Source organism: Nerophis lumbriciformis, linkage group LG06 (genome assembly GCF_033978685.3).
Source record: "Nerophis lumbriciformis linkage group LG06, RoL_Nlum_v2.1, whole genome shotgun sequence".
NCBI classification, from domain to species: Eukaryota; Metazoa; Chordata; class Actinopteri; order Syngnathiformes; family Syngnathidae; genus Nerophis; species Nerophis lumbriciformis.
Window position 1 is genome coordinate 2,885,339 of NC_084553.2, and position 24,782 is coordinate 2,910,120.

Sequence of the window (24,782 nt, forward strand, 5' to 3'; positions counted from 1 at the left end):
TATACAGGAGGAAAAAGCACACAGGACGTTTCAATTGTTCACAGACTGGTCGCGCTCATCAGAATGACAAGACACTTCCGGTCTGCAGGTGATTGCATTCAATTGGGAAGAAACGCCCTACTGCCCCCTACTGACCAATGTGAATACTGATAAATGTGTAATGACAGCTCCAAAAACGAATTCAAACCACAAAATAAATCAACACAAAAATGTGACACATTATGGGTGGGTCACATATGCATGTACAGTAGATGGCAGTATTGTCCTGTTTAAAAGTGTCACAACATTGCCGTTTACGGCAGACGAACTGCTTTACGGCAGACGAAAACTTGACTGCTGTTGTTGAGTGTTGTTACCACGCTGGGAGGACGTTAATGAAACTGCCTAACAATAAACCCACATAAGAAACCAAGAACTCGCCCTCCATCATTAGCTGTTTATATTGTGGGAAAGCGGGCGTGTGAACAGGCTGTCAACACGTCACTCAGGTCCGCATGGAGCTGGAGGGGGCGTGGCCTCCAGCTCCGCCTGAATTTCGGGAGATTTTCGGGAGAAAATTTGTCCCGGGAGGTTTTCGTGAGAGGCGCTGAATTTCGGGAGTCTCCCGGAAAATCCGGGAGGGTTGGCAAGTATGTCTAAAATATCATTTGTTAGAGGAATATTAACCATTACAGTCTGCATTCGGTGCAACCTAAAATGTTGTTGATTAATTTAAAGACGGGAACAACGCTATTTTATTATCATTATTTTACTTTGAATATTTACAATACAAAAATATACCTACTTTTTGCATTATTTCACCTTTTATTGATGCGTATAGGTCAAACCTGTAATGACACCTCCTCGCCTAAGGGGGCAGTGATGCGAGAAGACACGACCTGGCCAGGTCTTGTCCGCCGGAAGTTGAAAGTAGCTTCGTGAAGAGAAGCTAGAAACTAAACTGTGTCATGAAGTCATTTTTATTGCGTTTCTTACCGCGTTTCCTCCCAATTGTGTACTCATTGCAGCCGAATAGAAACGATAACATCATCGATTCGTCGATTTTTTTTTTCGCCAAATCACTTCGACGCGTCCCATGCTAGCTTAGCTCGCTAGCTGCTAAACAAAACGAAGCGGAAGTGATCGACACGTCGCTAAAGTGTTGCGATTGTGTGAAAATGTGCAAAGTAGAAATGCTGAGAGTGTTGGTGAAGCAGCGACTAACTGCTGCTGTGGAAGAAATATTTGTAGTGTTAGAAAGAACGATAGCAGAATACGAGGAGGAACTTTCTAGAACAAAAGAGGAGAACGAGCGACAACGTCAACTACTGGACGCTCTTTTCAACAAACATCAACAAACAGGTTTGTTTACTTCTTTACTCTCAGGTGTTCACTAACTTATTTGATGATTGTTCACGCGTTGGCCAGGCGAGATCCTTGTCACTGATGTAACTGATGCTTTTCGCCACAAGAGGGCGCCACAGACCACACAATCAATGTCTGCATTCACTCTCAAATGATTACAATAATGATGTCTTCATACAAATAATGTTGTCAGAATGTCAGCCAGTAACAGTTTTACTTGAATGCAAGTCATGAGTTTGCACAAATCAATCAATGTTTACTTATATAACCCTAAATCACGAGTGTCTCAAAGGGCTGCACAAGCCACAACGACATCCTCGGCTCAGATCCCACATCAGGGCAAGGTAAAACTCAACCCAATGGGATGACAATTAGAAACCTTGGAGGGGACCACAATAGCATAATATTGTGAGAGTCCAGTCCATAGTGGATCTAACATAATAGTGAGAGTCCAGTCCATAGTGGATCTAACATAATAGTGAGAGTCCAGTCCATAGTGGATCTAACATAATAGTGAGAGTCCAGTCCATAGTGGATCTAACATAATAGTGAGAGTCCAGTCCATAGTGGATCTAACATAATAGTGTGAGAGTCCGGTCCATAGTGGATCTAACATAATAGTGAGAGTCCAGTCCATAGTGGATCTAACATAGTAGTGAGAGTCCAGTCCATAGTGGATCTAACATAATAGTGAGAGAGTCCAGTCCATAGTGGATCTAACATAATAGTGAGAGTCCAGTCCATAGTGGATCTAACATAATAGTGAGAGTCCAGTCCATAGTGGATCTAACATAATAGTGTGAGAGTCCAGTCCATATTGGATCTAACATAATAGTGAGAGTCCAGTCCATAGTGGATCTAACATAATAGTGAGAGTCCAGTCCATAGTGGATCTAACATAATAGTGAGAGTCCAGTCCATAGTGGATCTAACATAATAGTGTGAGAGTCCAGTCCATAGTGGATCTAACATAATAGTGTGAGAGTCCAGTCCATAGTGGATCTAACATAATAGTGAGAGTCCAGTCCATAGTGGATCTAACATAACAGTGTGAGAGTTCAGTCCATAGTGGATCTAACATAATAGTGAGAGTCCAGTCCATAGTGGATCTAACATAATAGTGAGAGTCCAGTCCATAGTGGATCTAACATAATAGTGTGAGAGTCCAGTCCATAGTGGATCTAACATAATAGTGTGAGTCCAGTCCATAGTGGATCTAACATAATAGTGTGAGAGTCCAGTCCATAGTGGATCTAACATAATAGTGTGAGAGTCCAGTCCATAGTGGATCTAACATAATAGTGTGAGAGTCCAGTCCATAGTGGATCTAACATAATAGTGAGAGTCCAGTCCATAGTGGATCTAACATAATAGTGTGAGAGTCCAGTCCATAGTGGATCTAACATAATAGTGTGAGAGTCCAGTCCATAGTGGATCTAACATAATAGTGAGAGTCCAGTCCATAGTGGATCAAACATAATAGTGTGAGAGTCCAGTCCATAGTGGATCTAACATAATAGTGGAAGAAGTGTCAAAAGATGGCGCTAACTGTTTTAATGACATTCACACTTTACTTCAATCAATAACGAAGCAGCAGCTCCTCATCCGTGGCTCACTAGTGCAACAACAACGCCCCAAATGTGTCCCGTGAAAAACCGTCCGACCGAAACCCTCTAATAACTAAAGTTCCTTGGGTGAATAATGTAAAGTCACTACACCGGTATGTTTTAGTGCTTTCATGGTGAGTTCACTGACAGATATAAGTAAGAACTTGACACTACTTTATATTAGAAATGGCAACAGTGGAGGATGAATGTCACATAACAAGAAGATAGAGAAAAAGAAGAAGCTTATTGAATACGGTGTCGGCACGGACTACAAAGGCAGAGGCGTGCAATTTTCCAGGACTTATGCAGATCCCAAATACAGATCAGCAGGTACCAGAATGTAAGAAAAGTTGCATAATGTTGCTGAACAAAACGCCAGATAATGTCTTACCTTATGCACACAGCATAATAACACTCCTATGTTGAAGCACAGTACAATCCATCAAGTGCTTCATAGCTTACCAAACTCCTACTAAAACATTTTTGATAGATTTTTGAGCGCCGTGTGTAATGTTCTATATATTCAATGGAACACATAAAATGTTGGTGTTGTTTACCTGAGTCATATTGCAGTCCACACGTATCTCTTATGTGTGACTGCCATCTACTGGTCACACTTATCATTACACCATGTACCAAATAAAATTGCTTGGAGGTCGGTATGTAAAACCAGAATTATTCCGTACACTAACCGCACCGGGTTATAAGGCGCACTGTCAAGTTTTGAGGGGAAAAAAAGTATTTTGAGGGAAAATACGATAAACAAGGGATGACTGTAGAAAATGATCCAATAGCTACATCCAGTCAGAAGCTTACAAATAAAAACAAAATAAAAAAAAGCTCCAGCAGGCATTAATATAGAAATACAAACAGTATTTGGGTCGTAAAAAGGGTAACAACTTTGTTTCTTGCTCAAGGGCACCTGCAACAGTTTGCACTTTGTCTGTATTATTACTAAGGCTGAAACAACGCGTCGACGTAGTCGACGTCATCGGTTACGTAAATACGTCGACGCCGTTTTTGTGCGTCGGCGCGTCGCATATTTACGTCACACTACTGTCATGGCGGAGCGCAAAGCAGACGATGTGAGCGAGGGGGAAAAAGCACGCCAAAAGTCGTCAAAAGTGTCGGAGTATTTCAATAAACGGCCTAATAATGTTGTTGTATGCACACTGTGTCAAGCGGAAATGGCCTATCATAGCAGCACAACGGCTATGAAGGAACATTTGAAAAGAAAACCCCCGACAGCGTTCTTGCCAGCACCATCAACAAGTCAATCGTCCGCGTGCGTATACGTTGTCATTATTACACAAAAACATGAATGTGTCATTTGTATCTGCGTTGTGAATTCATAAACTAAAGCACCGTTTCGCTCTGAGAGGCGCGTTTGGCGTGCCTGTTCAGTGTTTACAAAGACGCGCTCCTCTTTAACGCTGTGGAGAGGCGGCGGCGAGCGAGCGGCGAGGCGGGGCGCGCCGGGAGCGACGCCGCAAGAGACAGGGGACGACGAGCGAGCGAGGAAGAGGAGCTGAAAAGCGAGGAAAGAAAGAGAAAAGAGTTGGAAGAGAAAAGACTTTGTGTAAAATGAAAAGATTGTAAACCTGGCAAAGCCGTCTGGCGTTCAGTCTGTCGGTCCTGAAAGAACCCCACGGCACAAGACGTGTCACAAACGCTAACGTTAATTAGTTGTGCAAATACCTTCTACAACATTAACAGTTACATATACTATGTACAAACCAACAATTAACTTTCACTTTAATCATACTATCATTGTTGTGTTATTAAGCAAAATAAGCAATACTTTTACTTTTGTTGAAATGTTTACACTTGTTACAGAATATTTCCGTTTTGCACTTTTTTGTATTGGATGTTTATCTTTATTTTTGCACATTTCAAAGCAAAATAAGCAATACTTTTACTTTTTAAATGCTTATACTATTCCAGAATATTAAGATTTGCACTGGATGTTTACTTTTATATTTGCACATTAAAAAGCAAATAAACTACTTTTAATTTTGTTAAATGTTAAAAGTTTTAAATGTTTACATTGTTACAGAATATTTTGTCATGTTGTTGTCAATGTTGACTGAGTGGCCATACTTTTTTTTTTTGTAAATAAAAGCCATGCCTTTTGAAAAAACTGGCCTACATTTATTTTTTCCTCTTCATTTTAAATTAAAAAAAATAATCGGTAAAAGGAAAAATTATCTATAGATTAATCGAAAAAAAGAATCTATAGATTAACCGATTAATCGGAAAAATAATCTATAGATTAATCGATAGAAAAATAATCGTTAGCTGCAGCCCTAATTATTACTATTATCATTATTATTGACTCCTCTTTGCCTTATTCTTTTTATTTTCCTATTTTTAATGATGTTAGATCTGTGTTGTTGTTGTTGTTGTTGTTGGGGACAAGTGTTGTAAATGAGCTTTGGCTACAAACACTATGATGCATACATTGGATAACTCTTACAGATATCTATTTTTTTGTATCTGTCCCTATTTCAAATAAACCTTTATTTATATATATATATATATATATATATATATATATATATGTATATATATCAGTGTTTCCCACACATTCATTTATTTGTGGCGGCCCGCCACGAAAGAATTACGTCCGCCACAAATTGATTTTTCGGCTTTTGACTCGCTCGACCGCTCATAAAAGCAATGGGACTCTTGTCTGTGAATGTACCTTGTAGTTACAACTCCGGTGCAGTAGGTGGCGGTAGCCTACTATGCATTGTAACTCCGCCAATAGCACTTAATTCACCTGGTGGGCCAGAAGAAGACGAAGAAGACGGCAACGACGGAGTAAAAGAACGGACCGAGCGGATCAAAATACGAGGGTAATATAGGTTATAGGTAGATAGGTTATAGCTGCATCGCTCGCGGCTCGTCATATATTTAACGTTAATCCGCGATTTCACCGAGCGTTTCACTGACGGTGAGCAGCCTGATGCTGCTTCATTAACACCGCCGCTGTTTGACTCGGGGGCCGGGGCAGACGCACGGAGTAACAGTCACCTGTTTTCATACCGACGAGCTAACGTGTCCAGGTTATAACCCTGTTGTCAATAAACACACGTGGACTGAAGCTAAATTGTCCACTGTCCACTGCAGCATGTGAATGCAATGAAAAGAATCAAATCTGAGCCAAGCAGCTGTTAAAATGTTGTCCAGGTTAATGTTTTGGCCATTAAAGGCCCTTCATTTCAAGATTTCAACTGTGATCGGGCTTTAAACAGGTGGCTGACCTGTTCAGATGGGTGTAACTGCTACTGGTCAAATAATGTGAAATAGCATTTAATTTGACATGTATGCAATGCCATTTAAATGTAATTATAGATAATAATAATAATAAATACTGTGTAGTGTTGTAAATAGTCAACGGGAAGGATTCTAGTAAGATATAAGCCATGAGCACTACACAGCCAGAAAAAAACCTTGGCAGGGCAAGTAAAAATATTGGGGCAAGTAGATTTGAGAAGTCGGGCAAGTAGAAAAAAAGCTTAACGTTGAACCCTGCATGTGTTGAGCTGCTGGTTAGACGGCACTGTACATAGAGCGCTTCTGCTCGTTAGTGATAAATTCTAATGTTGGATGTTCACTCCTTCACACAGATGAGTATAGAAAAATATTTTCAACGGCCGAAAAGAGCTGGTCTTGGAGAGGAGGTAGGCCTACAGTCCAGACCACAGGAGGTATTATCAAAACAGTGTAGACACTTAGAAATCTCATAAGGAAAGTGAACAGACGTCCATCAGTGTGAAAATTAATTTGCTTCCGATACTTCCAGGCTTCAACTAGTGCCGCAGCTGTGGCAGCTGAGGCAGTAAGAGAGGGTGAGGAGGAAGGGATAGTAAGTATGCAGGGAGATGTTGTAGGAGAGGAGGAAGACAGGCAGCATGTAGAGCCAGCTAGGGCGGAGGGAACAGGTGAGACTCAGCAAACACTGAAAAATAAAGCAGGGTCAGATCAGAAATGCACTTTTCTCATGAAAAGGGTCCTAATTTATATTCTTATGTGCCCTATAGAGAGGACCACGACAAAACATAGAGCGAGACTAGCTCCAGTGTGACCTGTTCAGCAGCAGCAGGAGGAGGAGGAGGAGGAGGTTGGCTTACTGTGGCAGGACACCTCTGCCTCTGTTTCACTTTATGTTGCTGGTAAATAAATAATATGGTTGTAGTAGTAGGCTAAAGTTAAATTATTTAGTATGCACTAATTAAAGGGGCAGAGCTTTAAGAGACTTTTATATTTTATAAGATATATTTTTTGTAAGAACCACAATTAATAAATATATTTCAGTGAATAACTAATTGTTCAAATCTGTATATAAATATGTACATAAAGTGTTGTAATTATATTCCAACTCTGCGTTCTTCTTGGTCATCGCCGCTGCCGCCCCGGCCCCCCGACCACACCACCACAAATAGATGCCTGCCCTGTGGGAAACACTGTATATATATATATATACACTGTATATATATATATACATATATATATATATATACACAGACAGAGCGACTCCAAAACCAACAAAGGATGTAACTGTCGAAAGAAACCTGATTGCCCTCTCAACGGGGGGTGCTTACAAACATCAGTTGTCTACCAATCTAAGGTAATACGCAAGGACATTAACACATCCGACACATATGTAGGATTAACCGAGGGAGAATTCAAAAGGAACAATCACAAGGCTTCTTTCAGGAACAAAAACCTGCGAAATACCACAGAACTCAGCAAACACATTTGGGACCTCAAAGACAATAATGTTGAATATTCAATAACATGGCAAATTCTTGCATCCAGCACACCTTACAATAGTGGTAATAAAAGATGCAACCTATGCTTGAAAGAGAAACTGTTTATTATTTACCGTCCAGACCTGTCATCCCTCAACAAGCGCAGCGAAATTGTAACAGCATGCCGCCATAGACGGAAACACCTCCTAGGTAACACATGAGCCAATCACCACGCCCCTAGGCCAGCCTGTACCCACCCACTCTGTGCCCTATATAAACCATGGTATGCGAATGCTCCCATTAAAATCTCCTGATGATTGAGGGTACCCCCCCTCATGAAACAGGCCTGTAGAGATGAAATAGTCTTGTGATTTTTTTCCCACACATATATATATATATATATATATAAAAATATATATATAACAGTCGTAGCTGAAGACCTGACTGAGCACGAGTTTGTCTTGTTGTGCCCTGTAGACGTCAGTGAGGACCATCTTCTTCCCCAGCAGCAGGAGTGGAGCTCCAGGGTGGGGCAGGAGGAGCCACAGCCCCCCCACATTAAAGAGGAGGAGCCTTTTGAGGGACCGGAGGAGTTCCCGGTGATTGGTGTCACTGTGAAGAGTGAAGAAGATGAGGTCAAAGCTGAAAGTGAGGAGACGGGAGAGCCGGAGAGACCAAGCAGCAGCTCAAGTCAACACATGACAAGAGAAGGTGATGGTGGAGGATCCCAAGCAGACTTAGCTCCACTGTCAGATAGTGACGAGACGACGTCTCACTCTGCTGACACGGCAGTAAAACTATTTGTCTGCTCAGTTTGCGGTAAATCATTTCGTAATAAGAAGAATCTGATAAGACACGCTAGAACCCACACCGGGGAAAAAACCTACTCCTGCTCCTTCTGCCGCGCCATCTTCAGCGTCCGCTCGGGGTTGGTGCAACACCTGAGAACGCACACCGGCGAGCGACCGTTCCCCTGCGCCGTTTGCGGCGAAAGCTTCTCTCACAGGGGACATCTGAAAAGGCACGAAAGGACGCACAGCGGGGAGAAACCTTTCCCGTGCTCCCTCTGCGGGCTACGGTTCTCCCGGAACACTCACTTAATGACTCACACGAGGACGCACACGGGCGAGAAACCCTTTTCCTGCTCGTTCTGCGGCAAGAGGTTCTCGCTGAAGGGGAATTTAAAGTCGCACGAAAGAAGACACACCGGCGAGAAAGTGTTTAGTTGCAGCGTGTGTGACGAAAGGTTCTCTTATAAATACCAAGTGAGCAACCACAAGTGCCCTGGGAAACATTTGAGTGGCTTTATTTAACATTTCAGCACTTCTATTCATGGACCGTGGACAAAAGCCTCGTTTTAAGCCGCCGCACAAATATTGGCAAAACCAATCATTGAAATATTATTTTATCAAATGTATTAAAAAAACTAGATGATTGTTCATGGACGACGTGTTTTTTTCCTGTTGCTCCAGTCTTTGATGTCAAATGCAGCTTGGTGGAGGTTTGTGTTTGTGAAGATCCACATTGTGTCTTTTTGTTGTGTAAATACTAAATCATCCCAGCTCTGATCTTGTGTAATATTTCCTTCTGGCATTTACCATACGTTTTTTGTTTTTTTTTTGCAAATTAACATTCTTTACCTGATTAAATAAATGTCAATTGAATGAAAGTTGCCAAGTTTATACTTTCAACATGTCCTGTTTGGCTCAAGTTACACCTCATAATGTTACTGTTTTAGAATGACAAATGAAGAATTTACTTCTTTTTTTAACCTAAAATGTATCTTTTTATCTTCTTTTACCTAGTTTTTTGCTTCTTTTAATGTACTTATCTTCTTTCACCTAAATTGTACCTTCTCTTATCTAATGTTTACCTAGTGTTGAAATTATTTCAACTAACGCTAACCCTAACCTTAATTTAATGTATTTTTATATATTTATTTAAATTTTAAAAAAATTAAAATTACCTCCCTTTTTACATTATTTACCTTATTTTTATTTATTTTATTTTTTATTATAATTTTTTATTCAACTACAAACATACATTTATAATTCATTCAACACGGGGAAGGCGTGACGCGGTTGGGAAAGTGGCCGTGTCAGCAATCTGAGGGTTCCTGGATCGATCCCCACCTACTACCAACCTCGTCACATCCGTTGTGTCCTTGAGCAAGACACTTCACCCTTGCTCCTGATGGGTGCTGGTTAGCACCTTGCATGGCAGCTCCCGCCATCAGTGCGTGAATGTGTGTGTGAATGGGTAAATGTGGAAATAGTGTCAAAGCGCTTTGAGTACCTTGAAGGTAGAAAAGCGCTATACAAGTAGAACCCATTTAATAATGTTACTGTTTTAGAATTACAAATGAAGAATTTACTTATTTTCTTTTTTTACCTAAAATGTATCTTTTTGTCTTCTTTTACCTAGTGTTTTGCTTCTTTTAATGTACTTATCTTCTTTCACCTAAATTGTACCTTCTCTTATCTAATTTTTACCTAGTTTTAAATTATTTCAACTTGCATTACTATTTACCTTCATTTTAGTTATTTGTATATATTTATTTAAATTTAATATAAAAAAAATGTACCTCCCTTTTTACATTATTTACCTTGTTTTTATTTATTTTATTTTTTTATTGTAATTTTTTATTCAACTACAAACATACATTTATAATTCACTCAACATGGGGACGGCGTGGCGCCGTTGGGAGAGTTTCACTTTTACTGTTTTAGAATTACAAATGAAGAATTTACTTCTTTTCTTTTTTTTTACCTAAAATGTATCTTTTTATCTTCTTTTACCTAGTTTTTTGCTTCTTTTAATGTACTTATCTTCTTTCTGTCAGGCTTGGACGGAGGAAGGGACTCAGATGCAGAGAAGTGATTCCAAATAAAGCTTTTATTTTGAAATACTCTTTAAGCCTCCATAGCCAAGTAAATTCAATAACTATGAAATACAAAAAATACTATCGACAAAAATGTTCCAAAAGGGAAAAACCGAAAATCACTCCAAAAAAAAAAGGAGGAATACAAAAATAAGGACGATATAATTAGCACCGTAACTGTTATCAAAAACTTTAACAAAAAACGCTCCAAACAGGAGGAAGAAAATAAAGACTATAAAACTTAACTACTCTTAATCAATATAAACAAAAAATCACTCAACAAACTTTGAGGAAAAAATCTTTAAGGAAAAATAATAACTCACCACTGCGGTAGAAAAAGGTAGGAAAACAAAAGTCGCTCTGAGGGAGGAAAAAAGTCCATTCAAAATTACAGCGTGGGATCTTCTGGGAGCAAGGACGTAGACGTGAGACAAGGCAAGGCATGGACATGAACAGGGACATGGAACGCAAGACAGGCACGAAAGCTCGAGACAATCTGGCACAGAACAAGGGGAGGCTTGGGCTTATAAAGAACATGAGGGTAATGGGAAACAGGTGGAAACAATCAAGGGTCAGGAATGACGTCAGACTGGTGACACAAGAGGAAGGACCCGTGATCTGAAACAAGAGGAGTTGCTTTTCAAAATAAAACATGTAAATCACAAGAGAGAAAACACCAAGACAAGACTTCCCTCACCGCGGTGTGACACTTTCACCTAAATTGTACCTTCTCTTATCTAATTTTTACCTAGTTTTAAATTATTTCAACTTGCATTACTATTTACCTTAATTTTATTTATTTGTATATATTTATTTAAATTTAATATGAAAAAATGTACCTCCCTTTTTACATTATTTACCTTATTTTTATTTATTTTATTTTTTTATTGTAATTTTTTATTCAACTACAAACATACATTTATAAGTCATTCAACATGGGGACGGCGTGGTGCCGTTGGGAGAGTGGCCGTGTCAGCAACCTGAGGGTTCCCGGTTCGATCCCCACCTTCTACCAACTTCGTCACGTCCGTTGTGTCCTTGAGCAAGACACTTCACCCTTGCTCCTGATGGGTGCTGGTTAGGGCCTTGCATGGCAGCTCCCTCCATCAGTGTGTGAATGTGTGTGTGAATGGGTGAATTTGGAAGTAGTGTCAAAGCGCTTTGAGTACCTAGAAGGTAGAAAAGCGCTATACAAGTACAACCCATTTAATAATGTTACTGTTTTAGAATTACAAATGAAGAATTTACTTCTTTTCTTTTGTTTACCTAAAATGTATCTTTTTGTCTTCTTTTAACTAGTTTTTTGCTTCTTTTAATCTACTTATCTTCTTTCACCTAAATTGTACCTTCTCTTATCTAATTTTTACCTAGTTTTAAATTATCTCAACTTGCATTACTATTTACCTTAATTTTATTTATTTGTATATATTTATTTAAATTTAATACAAAAAAAATGTACCTCCCTTTTTACATTATTTACCTTATTTTTATTTATTTTATTTTTTTATTGTAATTTTTTATTCAACTACAAACATACATTTATAATTCACTCAACATGGGGACGGCGTGGCGCCGTTGGGAGAGTGGCCGTGTCAGCAACCTGAAGGTTCCCGGTTCGATCCCCACCTTCTACCAACCTCGTCACGTCCGTCGTGTCCTTGAGCAAGACACTTCACCCTTGCTCCTGATGGGTGCTGGTTAGCGCCTTGCATGGCAGCTCCCTCCATCAGTGTGTGAATGTGTGTGTGAATGGGTCAATGTGGAAGTAGTGTCAAAGCGCTTTGAGTACCTTGAAGGTAGAAACGCGCTATACAAGTAGAACCCATTTAATAATGTTACTGTTTTAGAATGACAAATGAAGAATTTACTTCTTTTCTTTTTTTACCTAAAATGTATCTTTTTGTGTTCTTTTAACTAGTGTTTTGCTTCTTTTAATGTACTTATCTTCTTTCACCTAAATTGTACCTTCTCTTATCTAATTTTTACCTAGTTTTAAATTATTTCAACTTGCATTACTATTTACCTTAATTGTATTTATTTGTATATATTTATTTAAATTTAATATAAAAAAAATGTACCTCCCTTTTAACATTTACCTTATTTTTATTTATTTTATTTTTTTATTGTAATTTTTTATTCAACTACAAACATACATTTATAATTCACTCAACATGGGGACGGCGTGGCGCCGTTGGGAGAGTTTCACTTTTACTGTTTTAGAATTACAAATGAAGAATTTACTTCTTTTCTTTTTTTTACCTAAAATGTATCTTTTTATCTTCTTTTACCTAGTTTTTTGCTTCTTTTAATGTACTTATCTTCTTTCTGTCAGGCTTGGACGGAGGAAGGGACTCAGATGCAGAGAAGTGATTCCAAATAAAGCTTTTATTTTGAAATACTCTTTAAGCCTCCAGAGCCGAGTAAATTCAATAACTATGAAATACAAAAAATACTATCGACAAAAATGTTCCAAAAGGGAAAAACCGAAAATCACTCCCAAAAAAAGGAGGAATACAAAAATAAGGACGATATAATTAGCATCGTAACTGTTATCAAAAACTTTAACAAAAAACGCTCCAAACAGGAGGAAGAAAATAAAGACTATAAAACTTAACTACTCTTAATCAATATAAACAAAAAATCACTCAACAAACTTTGAGGAAAAAATCTTTAAGGAAAAATAATAACTCACCACTGCGGTAGAAAAAGGTAGGAAAACAAAAGTCGCTCTGAGGGAGGAAAAAAGTCAATTCAAAATTACAGCGTGGAATATTCTGGGAGCAAGGACGTAGACGTGAGACAAGGCAAGGCATGGACATGAACAGGGACATGGAACGCAAGACAGGCACGAAAGCTGGAGACAATCTGGCACAGAACAAGGGGAGGCTTGGGCTTATAAAGAACATGAGGGTAATGGGAAACAGGTGGAAACAATCAAGGGTCAGGAATGACGTCAGACTGGTGACACAAGAGGAAGGACCCGTGATCTGAAACAAGAGGAGTTGCTTTTCAAAATAAAACATGTAAATCACAAGAGAGAAAACACCAAGACAAGACTTCCCTCACCGCGGTGTGACACTTTCACCTAAATTGTACCTTCTCTTATCTAATTTTTACCTAGTTTTAAATTATTTCAACTTGCATTACTATTTACCTTAATTTTATTTATTTGTATATTTTTATTTAAATTTAATATAAAAAAAAAATGTACCTCCCTTTTTACATTATTTACCTTATTTTTATTTATTTTATTTTTTTATTGTAATTTTTTATTCAACTACAAACATACATTTATAATTCACTCAACATGGGGAAGGCGTGGCGCCGTTGGGAGAGTGGCCGTGTCAGCAACCTGAAGGTTCCTGGTTCGATCCCCACCTTCTACCAACCTCGTCCCATCCGTTGTGTCCTTGAGCAAGACACTTCACCCTTGCTCCTGATGGCTGCTGGTTAGCGCCTTGCATGGCAGCTCCCTCCATCAGTGTGTGAATGTGTGTGTGAATGGGTGAATGTGGAAATAGTGTCAAAGCGCTTTGAGTACCTTGAAGGTAGAAAAGCGCTATACAAGTAGAACCCATTTAATACTGTTACTGTTTTAGAATTACAAATGAAGAATTTACTTTTCTTTTTTTTACCTAAAATTTATCTTTTTGTCTTCTTTTACCTAGTGTTTTGCTTCTTTTAATGTACTTATCTTCTTTCACCTAAATTGTACCTTCTCTTATCTAATTTTTACATAGTTTTAAATTATTTCAACTTGCATTACTATTTACCTTAATTTTATTTATTTGTATATATTTATTTAAATTTAATATAAAAAAATGTACCTCCTTTTTACATTATTTACCTTATTTTTATTTATTTTATTTTTTTATTGTAATTTTTTACTCAACTACAAACATACATTTATAATTCACTCAACATGGGGACGGCGTGGCGCCGTTTGGAGAGTTTCACTTTTACTGTTTTAGAATTACAAATGAAGAATTTACTTATTTTCTTTTTTTTACCTAAAATGTATCTTTTTATCTTCTTTTACCTAGTTTTTTGCTTCTTTTAATGTACTTATCTTCTTTCTGTCAGGCTTGGACGGAGGAAGGGACTCAGATGCAGAGAAGTGATTCCAAATAAAGCTTTTATTTTGAAATACTCTTTAAGCCTCCAGAGCCGAGTAAATTCAATAACTATGAAATACAAAAAATACTATCGACAAAAATGTTCCAAAAGGGAAAAACCGAAAATCACTCCCAAAAGAAGGAGGAATACAAAAATAAGGACGATATAATTAGCACCGTAACTGTTATCAAAAACTTTAACAAAAAACGCTCCAAACAGGAGGAAGAAAATAAATACTATAAAACTTAACGACTCTTAATCAATATAAACAAAAAATCACTCAACAAACTTTGAGGAAAAAATCTTTAAGGAAAAATAATAACTCACCACTGCGGTAGAAAAAGGTAGGAAAACAAAAGTCGCTCTGAGGGAGGAAAAAAGTCAATTCAAAATTACAGCGTGGGATCTTCTGGGAGCAAGGACGTAAACGTGAGACAAGGCAAGGCATGGACATGAACAGGGACATGGAACGCAAGGCAGGCACGAAAGCTCGAGACAATCTGGCACAGAACAAGGGGAGGCTTGGGCTTATAAAGAACATGAGGGTAATGGGAAACAGGTGGAAACAATCAAGGGTCAGGAATGACGTCAGACTGGTGACACAAGAGGAAGGACCCGTGATCTGAAACAAGAGGAGTTGCTTTTCAAAATAAAACATGTAAATCACAAGACAGAAAACACCAAGACAAGACTTCCCTCACCGCGGTGTGACACTTTCACCTAAATTGTACCTTCTCTTATCTAATTTTTACCTAGTTTTAAATTATTTCAACTTGCATTACTATTTACCTTAATTGTATTTATTTGTATATATTTATTTAAATTTAATATAAAAAAAATGTACCTCCTTTTTAACATTATTTACCTTATTTTTATTTATTTTATTTTTTTATTGTAATTTTTTATTCAACTACAAACATACATTTATAATTCACTCAACATGGGGACGGCGTGGCGCCGTTGGGAGAGTTTCACTTTTACTGTTTTAGAATTACAAATGAAGAATTTACTTCTTTTCTTTTTTTTACCTAAAATGTATCTTTTTATCTTCTTTTACCTAGTTTTTTGCTTCTTTTAATGTACTTATCTTCTTTCTGTCAGGCTTGGACGGAGGAAGGGACTCAGATGCAGAGAAGTGATTCCAAATAAAGCTTTTATTTTGAAATACTCTTTAAGCCTCCAGAGCCGAGTAAATTCAATAACTATGAAATACAAAAAATACTATCGACAAAAATGTTCCAAAAGGGAAAAACCGAAAATCACTCCAAAAAAAAGGAGGAATACAAAAATAAGGACGATATAATTAGCACCGTAACTGTTATCGAAAACTTTAACAAAAAACGCTCCAAACAGGAGGAAGAAAATAAAGACTATAAAACTTAACTACTCTTAATCAATATAAACAAAAAATCACTCAACAAACTTTGAGGAAAAAATCTTTAAGGAAAAATAATAACTCACCACTGCGGTAGAAAAAGGTAGGATAACAAAAGTCGCTCTGAGGGAGGAAAAAAGTCAATTCAAAATTACAGCGTGGAATATTCTGGGAGCAAGGACGTAGACGTGAGACAAGGCAAGGCATGGACATGAACAGGGACATGGAACGCAAGACAGGCACGAAAGCTCGAGACAATCTGGCACAGAACAAGGGGAGGCTTGGGCTTATAAAGAACATGAGGGTAATGGGAAACAGGTGGAAACAATCAAGGGTCAGGAATGACGTCAGACTGGTGACACAAGAGGAAGGATCCGTGATCTGAAACAAGAGGAGTTGCTTTTCAAAATAAAACATGTAAATCACAAGACAGAAAACACCAAGACAAGACTTCCCTCACCGCGGTGTGACACTTTCACCTAAATTGTACCTTCTCTTATCTAATTTTTACATAGTTTTAAATTATTTCAACTTGCATTACTATTTACCTTACTTTTATTTATTTGTATATATTTATTTAAATTTAATATAAAAAATTGTACCTCCCTTTTTACATTATTTACCTTATTTTTATTTATTTTATTTTTTATTATCATTTTTTATTCAACAACAAACATACATTTATAATTCATTCAACATGGGGAAGGCGTGGCGCCGTTGGGAGAGTGGCCGTGTCAGCAACCTGAGGGTTCCTGGTTCGATCCCCACCTTCTACCAACCTCGTCACGTCCGTTGTGTTCTTGAGCAAGACACTTCACCCTTGCTCCTGATGGGTGCTGGTTAGCGCCTTGCATGGCAGCTCCCGCCATCAGTGTGTGAATGTGTGTGTGAATGGGTGAATGTGGAAATAGTGTCAAAGCGCTTTGAGTACCTTGAAGGTAGAAAAGCGCTATACAAGTATAACCCATTTACCATTTAATAATGTTACTATTTTAGAATTACAAATGAAGAATTTACTTCTTTTTTTTAACCTAAAATGTATATTTTTATTTTCTTTTACCTAGTTTGCTTCTTTTAATTTACTTATCTTCTTTCACCTAAATTGTACCTTCTCTTATCTAATGTTTACCTAGTGTTGAAATTATTTCAACCAACCCTAACCCTAACCTTAATTTAATGTATTTTCATATATTTATTTAAATTTAATTTAAAAAAAATGTACCTCCCTTTTTACATTATTTTACCTTATTTTTATTTTTTTTATTTTTTATTATTATATTTTATTCCACTACAAACATACATTTATAATTCACTCAACAGTCGGTATAGCTCTGTTGGTAGAGCGGCCGTGCCAGCAACTTGAGGGTTCCCGGTTAAATGGAACTTAGATATTGGCTTTCACTATGTAAAGCGCTTTGAGTCACTAGAGAAAAGCGCTATATAAATATAATTCACACTTCACAACAGTCAAGGCACTTTAAACATCAAGGAAAGAAAACCAAAGCAAATACAGATAGAGTATTAAATATTAATGGATAATAATAATAAAAAAAATAAAAATAAATCACTTTAAATCATACTTGCCAACCCTCTCGAATTTTCCGGGAGACTCCCGAAATTCAGCGCCTCTCCCGAAAACCTCCCGGGACAAATATTCTCCCGAAAATCTCCCGATTTTCAGCCAGAGCTGGAGGCCACGCCCCCTCCAGCTCCATGCGGACCTGAGTGAGGACAGCCTTTTTTCATGACGGGAGGACAACAGGGTGACAAGAACTAAATCATCCAGACTAGAGATAAATTGTATTATTATGTTTATCTTACCTAAAAATAAATATATTTATTAATTTAAAAAAAACAAATACATTTTTACTATATTTTGCTAAAAACATCAACATTTACTGTATTTTTATTTGTATTTTTTCTGACTCCTTATTACGTCCAGCCATAGAATTATACATTAAAATAAACATATTTGAAATAATTAATTTTAAATTATCATAATAATTCATTTAAAATTACCATATTTAATTATTAAAATAATTGCTTGTTTATCAACAACTTTAGCATTTTATTCATTACATTTTGAAGCTCTCAGAAGCCAAGTTATGTTATATTCCTTAATATTTATTTATGCAAGTTTGAAGTATCAATTATCTAAACACAGTTTTGTTTGCATATTTTCAGGATATATATATATATATATATATATATATATATATATATATATATATATATATATATATATATATATATATGTGTGGGGAAAAATATCACAAGACTATTTCATCTCTACAGGCCTGTTTCATGAGGGGGGGTTCCCTCAATCATCAGGAGATTTTAATGGGAGCATTCACATACCATGGTTTATATAGGGCACAGAGTGGGTGGGTACAGGCTGGTGTAGGGGCGTGGTGATTGGCTCATGTGTTACCTAGGAGGTGTTTCCGTCTGTGGCGGCATGCTGTTACAATTTCGCTGCGCTTGTTCCGGTAGGTATTCTTTTCGTGGTGGTGGGTGGGTGGTTGCTGTCATGGTGCACGTATTGGAGTGTTGTGTTGGGTTTCGTGAATGGTTGGTAGCTGCCCAACACAACACTCCAATACGTGCACCATGACAGCAACCACCCACCCACCACCACGAAAAGAATACCTACCGGAATTAATAAAAGGCTATCGATGCTGTCATCTAGCAAAGCTGAATTTGACCAAGCAACCCCCCCGTACCAAAAAGCCCTTGATGAAAGCGGATACAATTTCACCCTCACCTATGAACCCACGCCAGGAAACCAGCCAAAAAAGAACAGAAAACGAAACGACATCATCTGGTACAACCCCCCATACAGCAAAAACGTCTCAACTAACATTGGACACAAATTCCTCAATCTGATTGACAAACACTTTCCCAAAGGCAACACCCTAAGAAAAGTATTCAACAAGAACAACATTAAATTGAGCTACAGCTGTATGAACAATATACGACAAATCATCTCAAACCACAACAAAACAATTGCAAATGAGCCGTCGGCCCCCGGACAGAGCGACTCCAAAACCAACAAAGGCTGCAACTGTCGAAAGAAACCTGATTGCCCTCTCAACGGGGGGTGCTTACAAACATCAGTTGTCTACCAATCTAAGGTAACACGCAAGGACATTAACACATCCGACACATATGTAGGATTAACCGAGGGAGAGTTCAAAACCAGATGGAACAATCACAAGGCTTCTTTCAGGAACCAAAACCTGCGGAATACCACAGAACTCAGCAAACACATTTGGGACCTCAAAGACAATAATGTTGAATATTCAATAACATGGCAAATTCTTGCATCCAGCACACCTTACAATAGTGGTAATAAAAGATGCAACCTATGCTTGAAAGAGAAACTGTTTATTATTTACCGTCCAGACCTGTCATCCCTCAACAAGCGCAGCGAAATTGTAACAGCATGCCGCCACAGACGGAAACACCTCCTAGGTAACACATGAGCCAATCACCACGCCCCTACGCCAGCCTGTACCCACCCACTCTGTGCCCTATATAAACCATGGTATGCGAATGCTCCCATTAAAATCTCCTGATGATTGAGGGAACCCCCCCTCATGAAACAGGCCTGTAGAGATGAAGTAGTCTTGTGATTTTTTTTTTCTCCCACACATACATACATATATATATATATATATATATATATATATATATATATATATGTATGTGTGGGGAAAAAAAATCACAAGACTATTTCATCTCTACAGGCCTGTAGACATACATATATTGCGCTCTACTACGGTATCGAGCACTATTTTTTGGACAACCTTATTAAGACATATATATATATATATATATATACATATATATATATATATATATATATATATATATATATATATATATATATATATATATATATATATATATATATATATGAAATACTTGACTTGGTGAATTCTAGCTGTCAATATACTCCTCTCTTAACCACGCCCCCAACTACGCCCGGCCCCACCCCGACCACGCCCCCCCACCTCCCGAAATCGGAGGTCTCAAGGTTGGCAAGTATGCTTTGAATGTTTTTAACAAATATATCAATTTAAGGGCTTTTGTACTCTTAATCATTCTCCAAGATTTGACGGATAATTGTAAATTATTAAGCCAATTAGAAAATGTAGGCCTTACTTTCATAAATCGACATTTATGTAGAAAAATCATCAATTCCGCTTGTCATTATTTACCTTATTTAAGCAGGAAATATATAGGTGAAACATGTAATGACACCTCCTCACCTAAGGGGGCAGTAACGATGGATTGCACGACATATGGGTCTTGTCCGCCGGAAGTTGAAAGTAGCTGCGCGAATAGAAGCTAGAAGCAAAACGGTGTCATGAAGTCATTTTTATCGCGTTTATTACCGCGTTTCTTCTTCATTTCGTACGCACTACAGCCTACTAACATAGTTAACACGCATTCTACGTGGCGTGGACGATTTGTCGCCACGTCACTTCGATGCTAGCTTAGCTTGCTAGCTGCTAAACAAAACGAAGCGGAAGTGATCGACACGTCGCTAAAGTGTTGTGATTGTGTGAAAATGTGCAAAGTAGAAATGCTGAGAGTGTTGGTGAAGCAGCGACTAACTGCTGCTGTGGAAGAAATATTTGTAGTGTTAGAAAGAACGATAGCAGAATACGAGGAGGAACTTTCTAGAACAAAAGAGGAGAACGAGCGACAACGTCAACTACTGGACGCTCTTTTCAACAAACATCAACAAACAGGTTTGTTTACTTCTCACTCTAAAATGTGAACTGACTTTATATTTGATCATGGCAACTGTTCCTTAAACGCCTTTTTTTCTTTACGTGTTTACACATGAACAAGAACGCTTTAGACGTCTATGATACACCAATATTTAGGAGAGAAAATATGCATTCATTGGGTTTATTTCATCGGGAAAATTATGTTGGATGAACACATCTTACTTTCTACAACACTTTGGTCAGAGCTAATTGAATTAGGGGGGAAAACAGCCCAAAATGTGAAAAATGCCGAAAATGATCAAAATTCCACAAGTCCCACGAGGAGCCAGAATGGCCAAAATGTCAAAAAAAAATAGACCCAGGAATGACGCACAGGGAAGCAGGGAAGAAAAGGGGGTAAACGGCCATAAATGTGGAAAAAATGCCGAAAATGATGAAAAATACCTAGCCAAAATGCCAAAAATTATGAAAAGAATCTAGCCAAAATGCCCAAAATGATAAAAAATACCTAGCCAAAATGTCAAAAATACACCCAAGAATGACGCACAGGGAAGAGAAGAAGAAAAGGGGGTAAACGGCCATAAATGTGACAAAATGCTGAAAATAATGAAAAATACCTAGCCCAAATGCCAAAAATTATGAAAAAATACCTAGCCAAAATGCCCAAAATAATAAATAAAAAAAAAACCTAACCAAAATGCCCAATACGATAAAAAATACCTAGCCAAAATGCTCAAAATGTCAAAAATACACCCAGGATTGACGCACAGGGAAGCGGGGAAGAAAAAGGGGAAAACGGCCATAAATGTGAAAAAATGCCGATTATTATCAAAAATACCTAGCCAAAATGCTAAAAATGCCCATGTGGCTAAGTGTGCGTGTAAAGTGTTGTGATTGTGTGAAAATGTGCAAAGTAGAAATGCTGAGAGTGTTGGTGAAGCAGCGACTAACTGCTGCCGTGGAAGAAATATTTGTAGTGTTAGAAAGAACGATAGCAGAATACGAGGAGGAACTTTCTAGAACAAAAGAGGAGAACGAGCGACAACGTCAACTACTGGACGCTCTTTTCAACAAACATCAACAAACAGGTTTGTTTACTTCTCACTCTAAAATGTGTACTGACTTTATATTTGATCATGGCAAGTGTTCCTTAAACGCCTTTTTTTATTTACGTGTTTACACATGAACAAGAACGCTTTAGACGTCCATGATACACCAATATTTAGGAGAGAAAATATGCATTCATTGGGTTTATTTCATCGGGAAAATTATGTTGGATGAACACATCTTACTTTCTACAACACTTTGGTCAGAGCTAATTGAATTAGGGGGGAAAACAGCCCAAAATGTGAAAAATGCCGAAAATGATCAAAATTCCACAAGTCCCGCGAGGAGCCAGAATGGCCAAAATGTCAAAAAAAATAGACCCAGGAATGATGCACAGGGAAGCAGGGAAGAAAAGGGGGTAAACGGCCATAAATGTGAAAAAATGCCGAAAATGATGAAAAATACCTAGCCAAAATGCCAAAAATTATGAAAAAAATCTAGCCAAAATGCCCAAAATGATAAAAAAAATACCTAGCCAAAATGTCAAAAATACACCCAAGAATGACGCACAGGGAAGAGAAGAAGAAAAGGGGGTAAACGGCCATAAATGTGACAAAATGCTGAAAATAATGAAAAATACCTAGCCAAAATGCCAAAAATTATAAATAAAAATACCTAGCCAAAATGCCCAAAATTATTAAAAAAATACCTAACCAAAATGCCCAATAAGATAAAAAATACCTAGCCAAAATGCTCAAAATGTCAAAAATACACCCAGGATTGACGCACAGGGAAGCGGGGAAGAAAAAGGGGAAAACGGTCATAAATGTGAAAAAATGCCGATTATTATCAAAAATACCTAGCCAAAATGCTAAAAATGCCCATGTGGCTAAGTGTGCGTGTAAAGTGTTGTGATGGTGTGAAAATGTGCAAAGTAGAAATGCTGAGAGTGTTGGTGAAGCAGCGACTAACTGCTGCTGTGGAAGAAATATTTGTAGTGTTAGAAAGAACGATAGCAGAATACGAGGAGGAACTTTCTAGAACAAAAGAGGAGAACGAGCGACAACGTCAACTACTGCACGCTCTTTTCAACAAACATCAACAAACAGGTTTGTTTACTTCTTTAATCTCTCAATGAAATAGTGTAACTCACACAGTGAGTTGTCTGAGAGGTTGAAGATGGATGGCTGTGATATAACAACTTTTTTAACACAAAGTGTGTTAGTTTTAATGCAGACTGTGCGGCAACATCCTGACACTTTCACTTTCACTGTGTCTCTATGCAGACCTCCAATTCTTACTTTTTAGGGTCAAGGCAAGTGTTGCCTTAAAGCAGGGCTCATATTTTAGGGCACTAAGGCAAGTTAGAAAGGGACCAAGGCAAACATTATTTTCTTTCCAGGCAGAGGCTCTAAAGCACACACACACACACACACACATATATATATATATATATATATATATATATATATATATATATATATATACAGTGTTTCCCACAGGACAGGCATCTATTTGTGGTGGTGTGGTCGAGGGGCAGGGGGTGGCGGCGGCAGCGGCGATGACCAAGAAGAACGCGGAGTTGGAATATAATTACAACACTTTATGTACATATTTATATACAGATTTGAACAATTAGTTATTCACTGAAATATATTTATTAATTGTGGTTCTTACAAAAAATATATCTTATAAAATATAAAAGCTAAAATGTCTCTTAAAGCTCTGCCCCTTTAATTAGTGAATACTAAATAATTTAACTTTAGCCTACTACTACAACCATATTATTTACCAGCAACATGAAGTGAAACAGAGGCAGAGGTGTCCTGCCACAGTCAGTCAACCTCCTCCTCCTCCTCCTGCTGCTGAACTGGTCGCACCTGTGGTCTGGACTGTAGGCCTACCTCCTCTCCAAGTCCAGCTCTTTTCGGCCGTTGAAAATATTTTTCTATACTCATCTGTGTGAAGGAGTGAACATCCAACATTAGAATGTATTACTAACGAGCAGAAGCGCTCTATGTACAGTGCCGTCTAACCAGCAGCTCAACACATGCAGGGTTCAACGTTAAGGTTTTTTTCTACTTGCCCGACTTCTCAAATCTACTTGCCCCAATATTTTTACTTGTCCTGCCTAGGTTTTTTTCTGGCTGTGTAGTGCTCATGGCTTATATCTTACTAAAATCCTTCCCGTTGACTATTTACAACACTACACAGTATTTATTATTATTATTATCTATAGTTACATTCAAATGGCATTGCATACATGTAAAATTAAATGCTATTTCACATTATTTGACCAGTAGCAGTTACACTCATCTGAACAGGTCAGCCACCTGTTTAAAGCCCGATCACAGTTGAAATCTTGAAATGAAGGGCCTTTAATGGCCAAAACATTAACCTGGACAACATTTTAACAGCTGGTTGGCTCACATTTTATTCTTTTCATTGCATTCACATGCTGCAGTGGACAATTTAGCTTCATTCCATGTGTGTTTATTGACAACAGGGTTATAACCTGGACACGTTAGCTCGTCGGTATGAAAACAGGTGACTGTTATTACGTGCGTCTGCCCCGGACTCCGAGTCAAACAGCGGCGGTGTTAATGATGCAGCGTCAGGCTGCTCACCGTCAGTGAAACGCTCGGTGAAATCGCGGATTAACGTTAAATATATGACGAGCCGCGAGCGATGCAGCTATAACCTATCTACCTATAACCTATATTACCCTCATATTTTGATCCCGTCCGTCCGTTTTTCTTTTACTCCGTCGTCTTCGTCTTCTTCTTCTTCTTCTTCTTCTTCTGGCCCACCAGGTGAATTAAGTGCTATTGGCGGAGTTGCAATGCATAGTAGGCTACCGCCACCTACTGCACCGGAGTTGTAACTACAAGGTACATTCACAGACAGAGTCCC

At 38.1% G+C, this 24,782-nt stretch overlaps 1 protein-coding gene across 1 annotated transcript in view; it reads left to right on the forward strand.

Annotated features, from left to right (window-relative positions):
• Positions 1 to 870: 870 nt before the first annotated feature.
• Positions 871 to 24,782, forward strand: part of LOC133608423 (uncharacterized) — a 29,376-nt gene continuing 5,464 nt past the window's right edge. Inside the window, exons 1-3 of the mRNA XM_061963643.2 lie at positions 871 to 1,341; positions 8,186 to 9,015; positions 21,637 to 21,910. Of these exons, the coding sequence (XP_061819627.2) occupies positions 1,158 to 1,341; positions 8,186 to 9,015; positions 21,637 to 21,910 (1,288 nt within the window). The 5' untranslated portion in view covers positions 871 to 1,157. The remainder of the gene's footprint in view (positions 1,342 to 8,185; positions 9,016 to 21,636; positions 21,911 to 24,782) is intronic.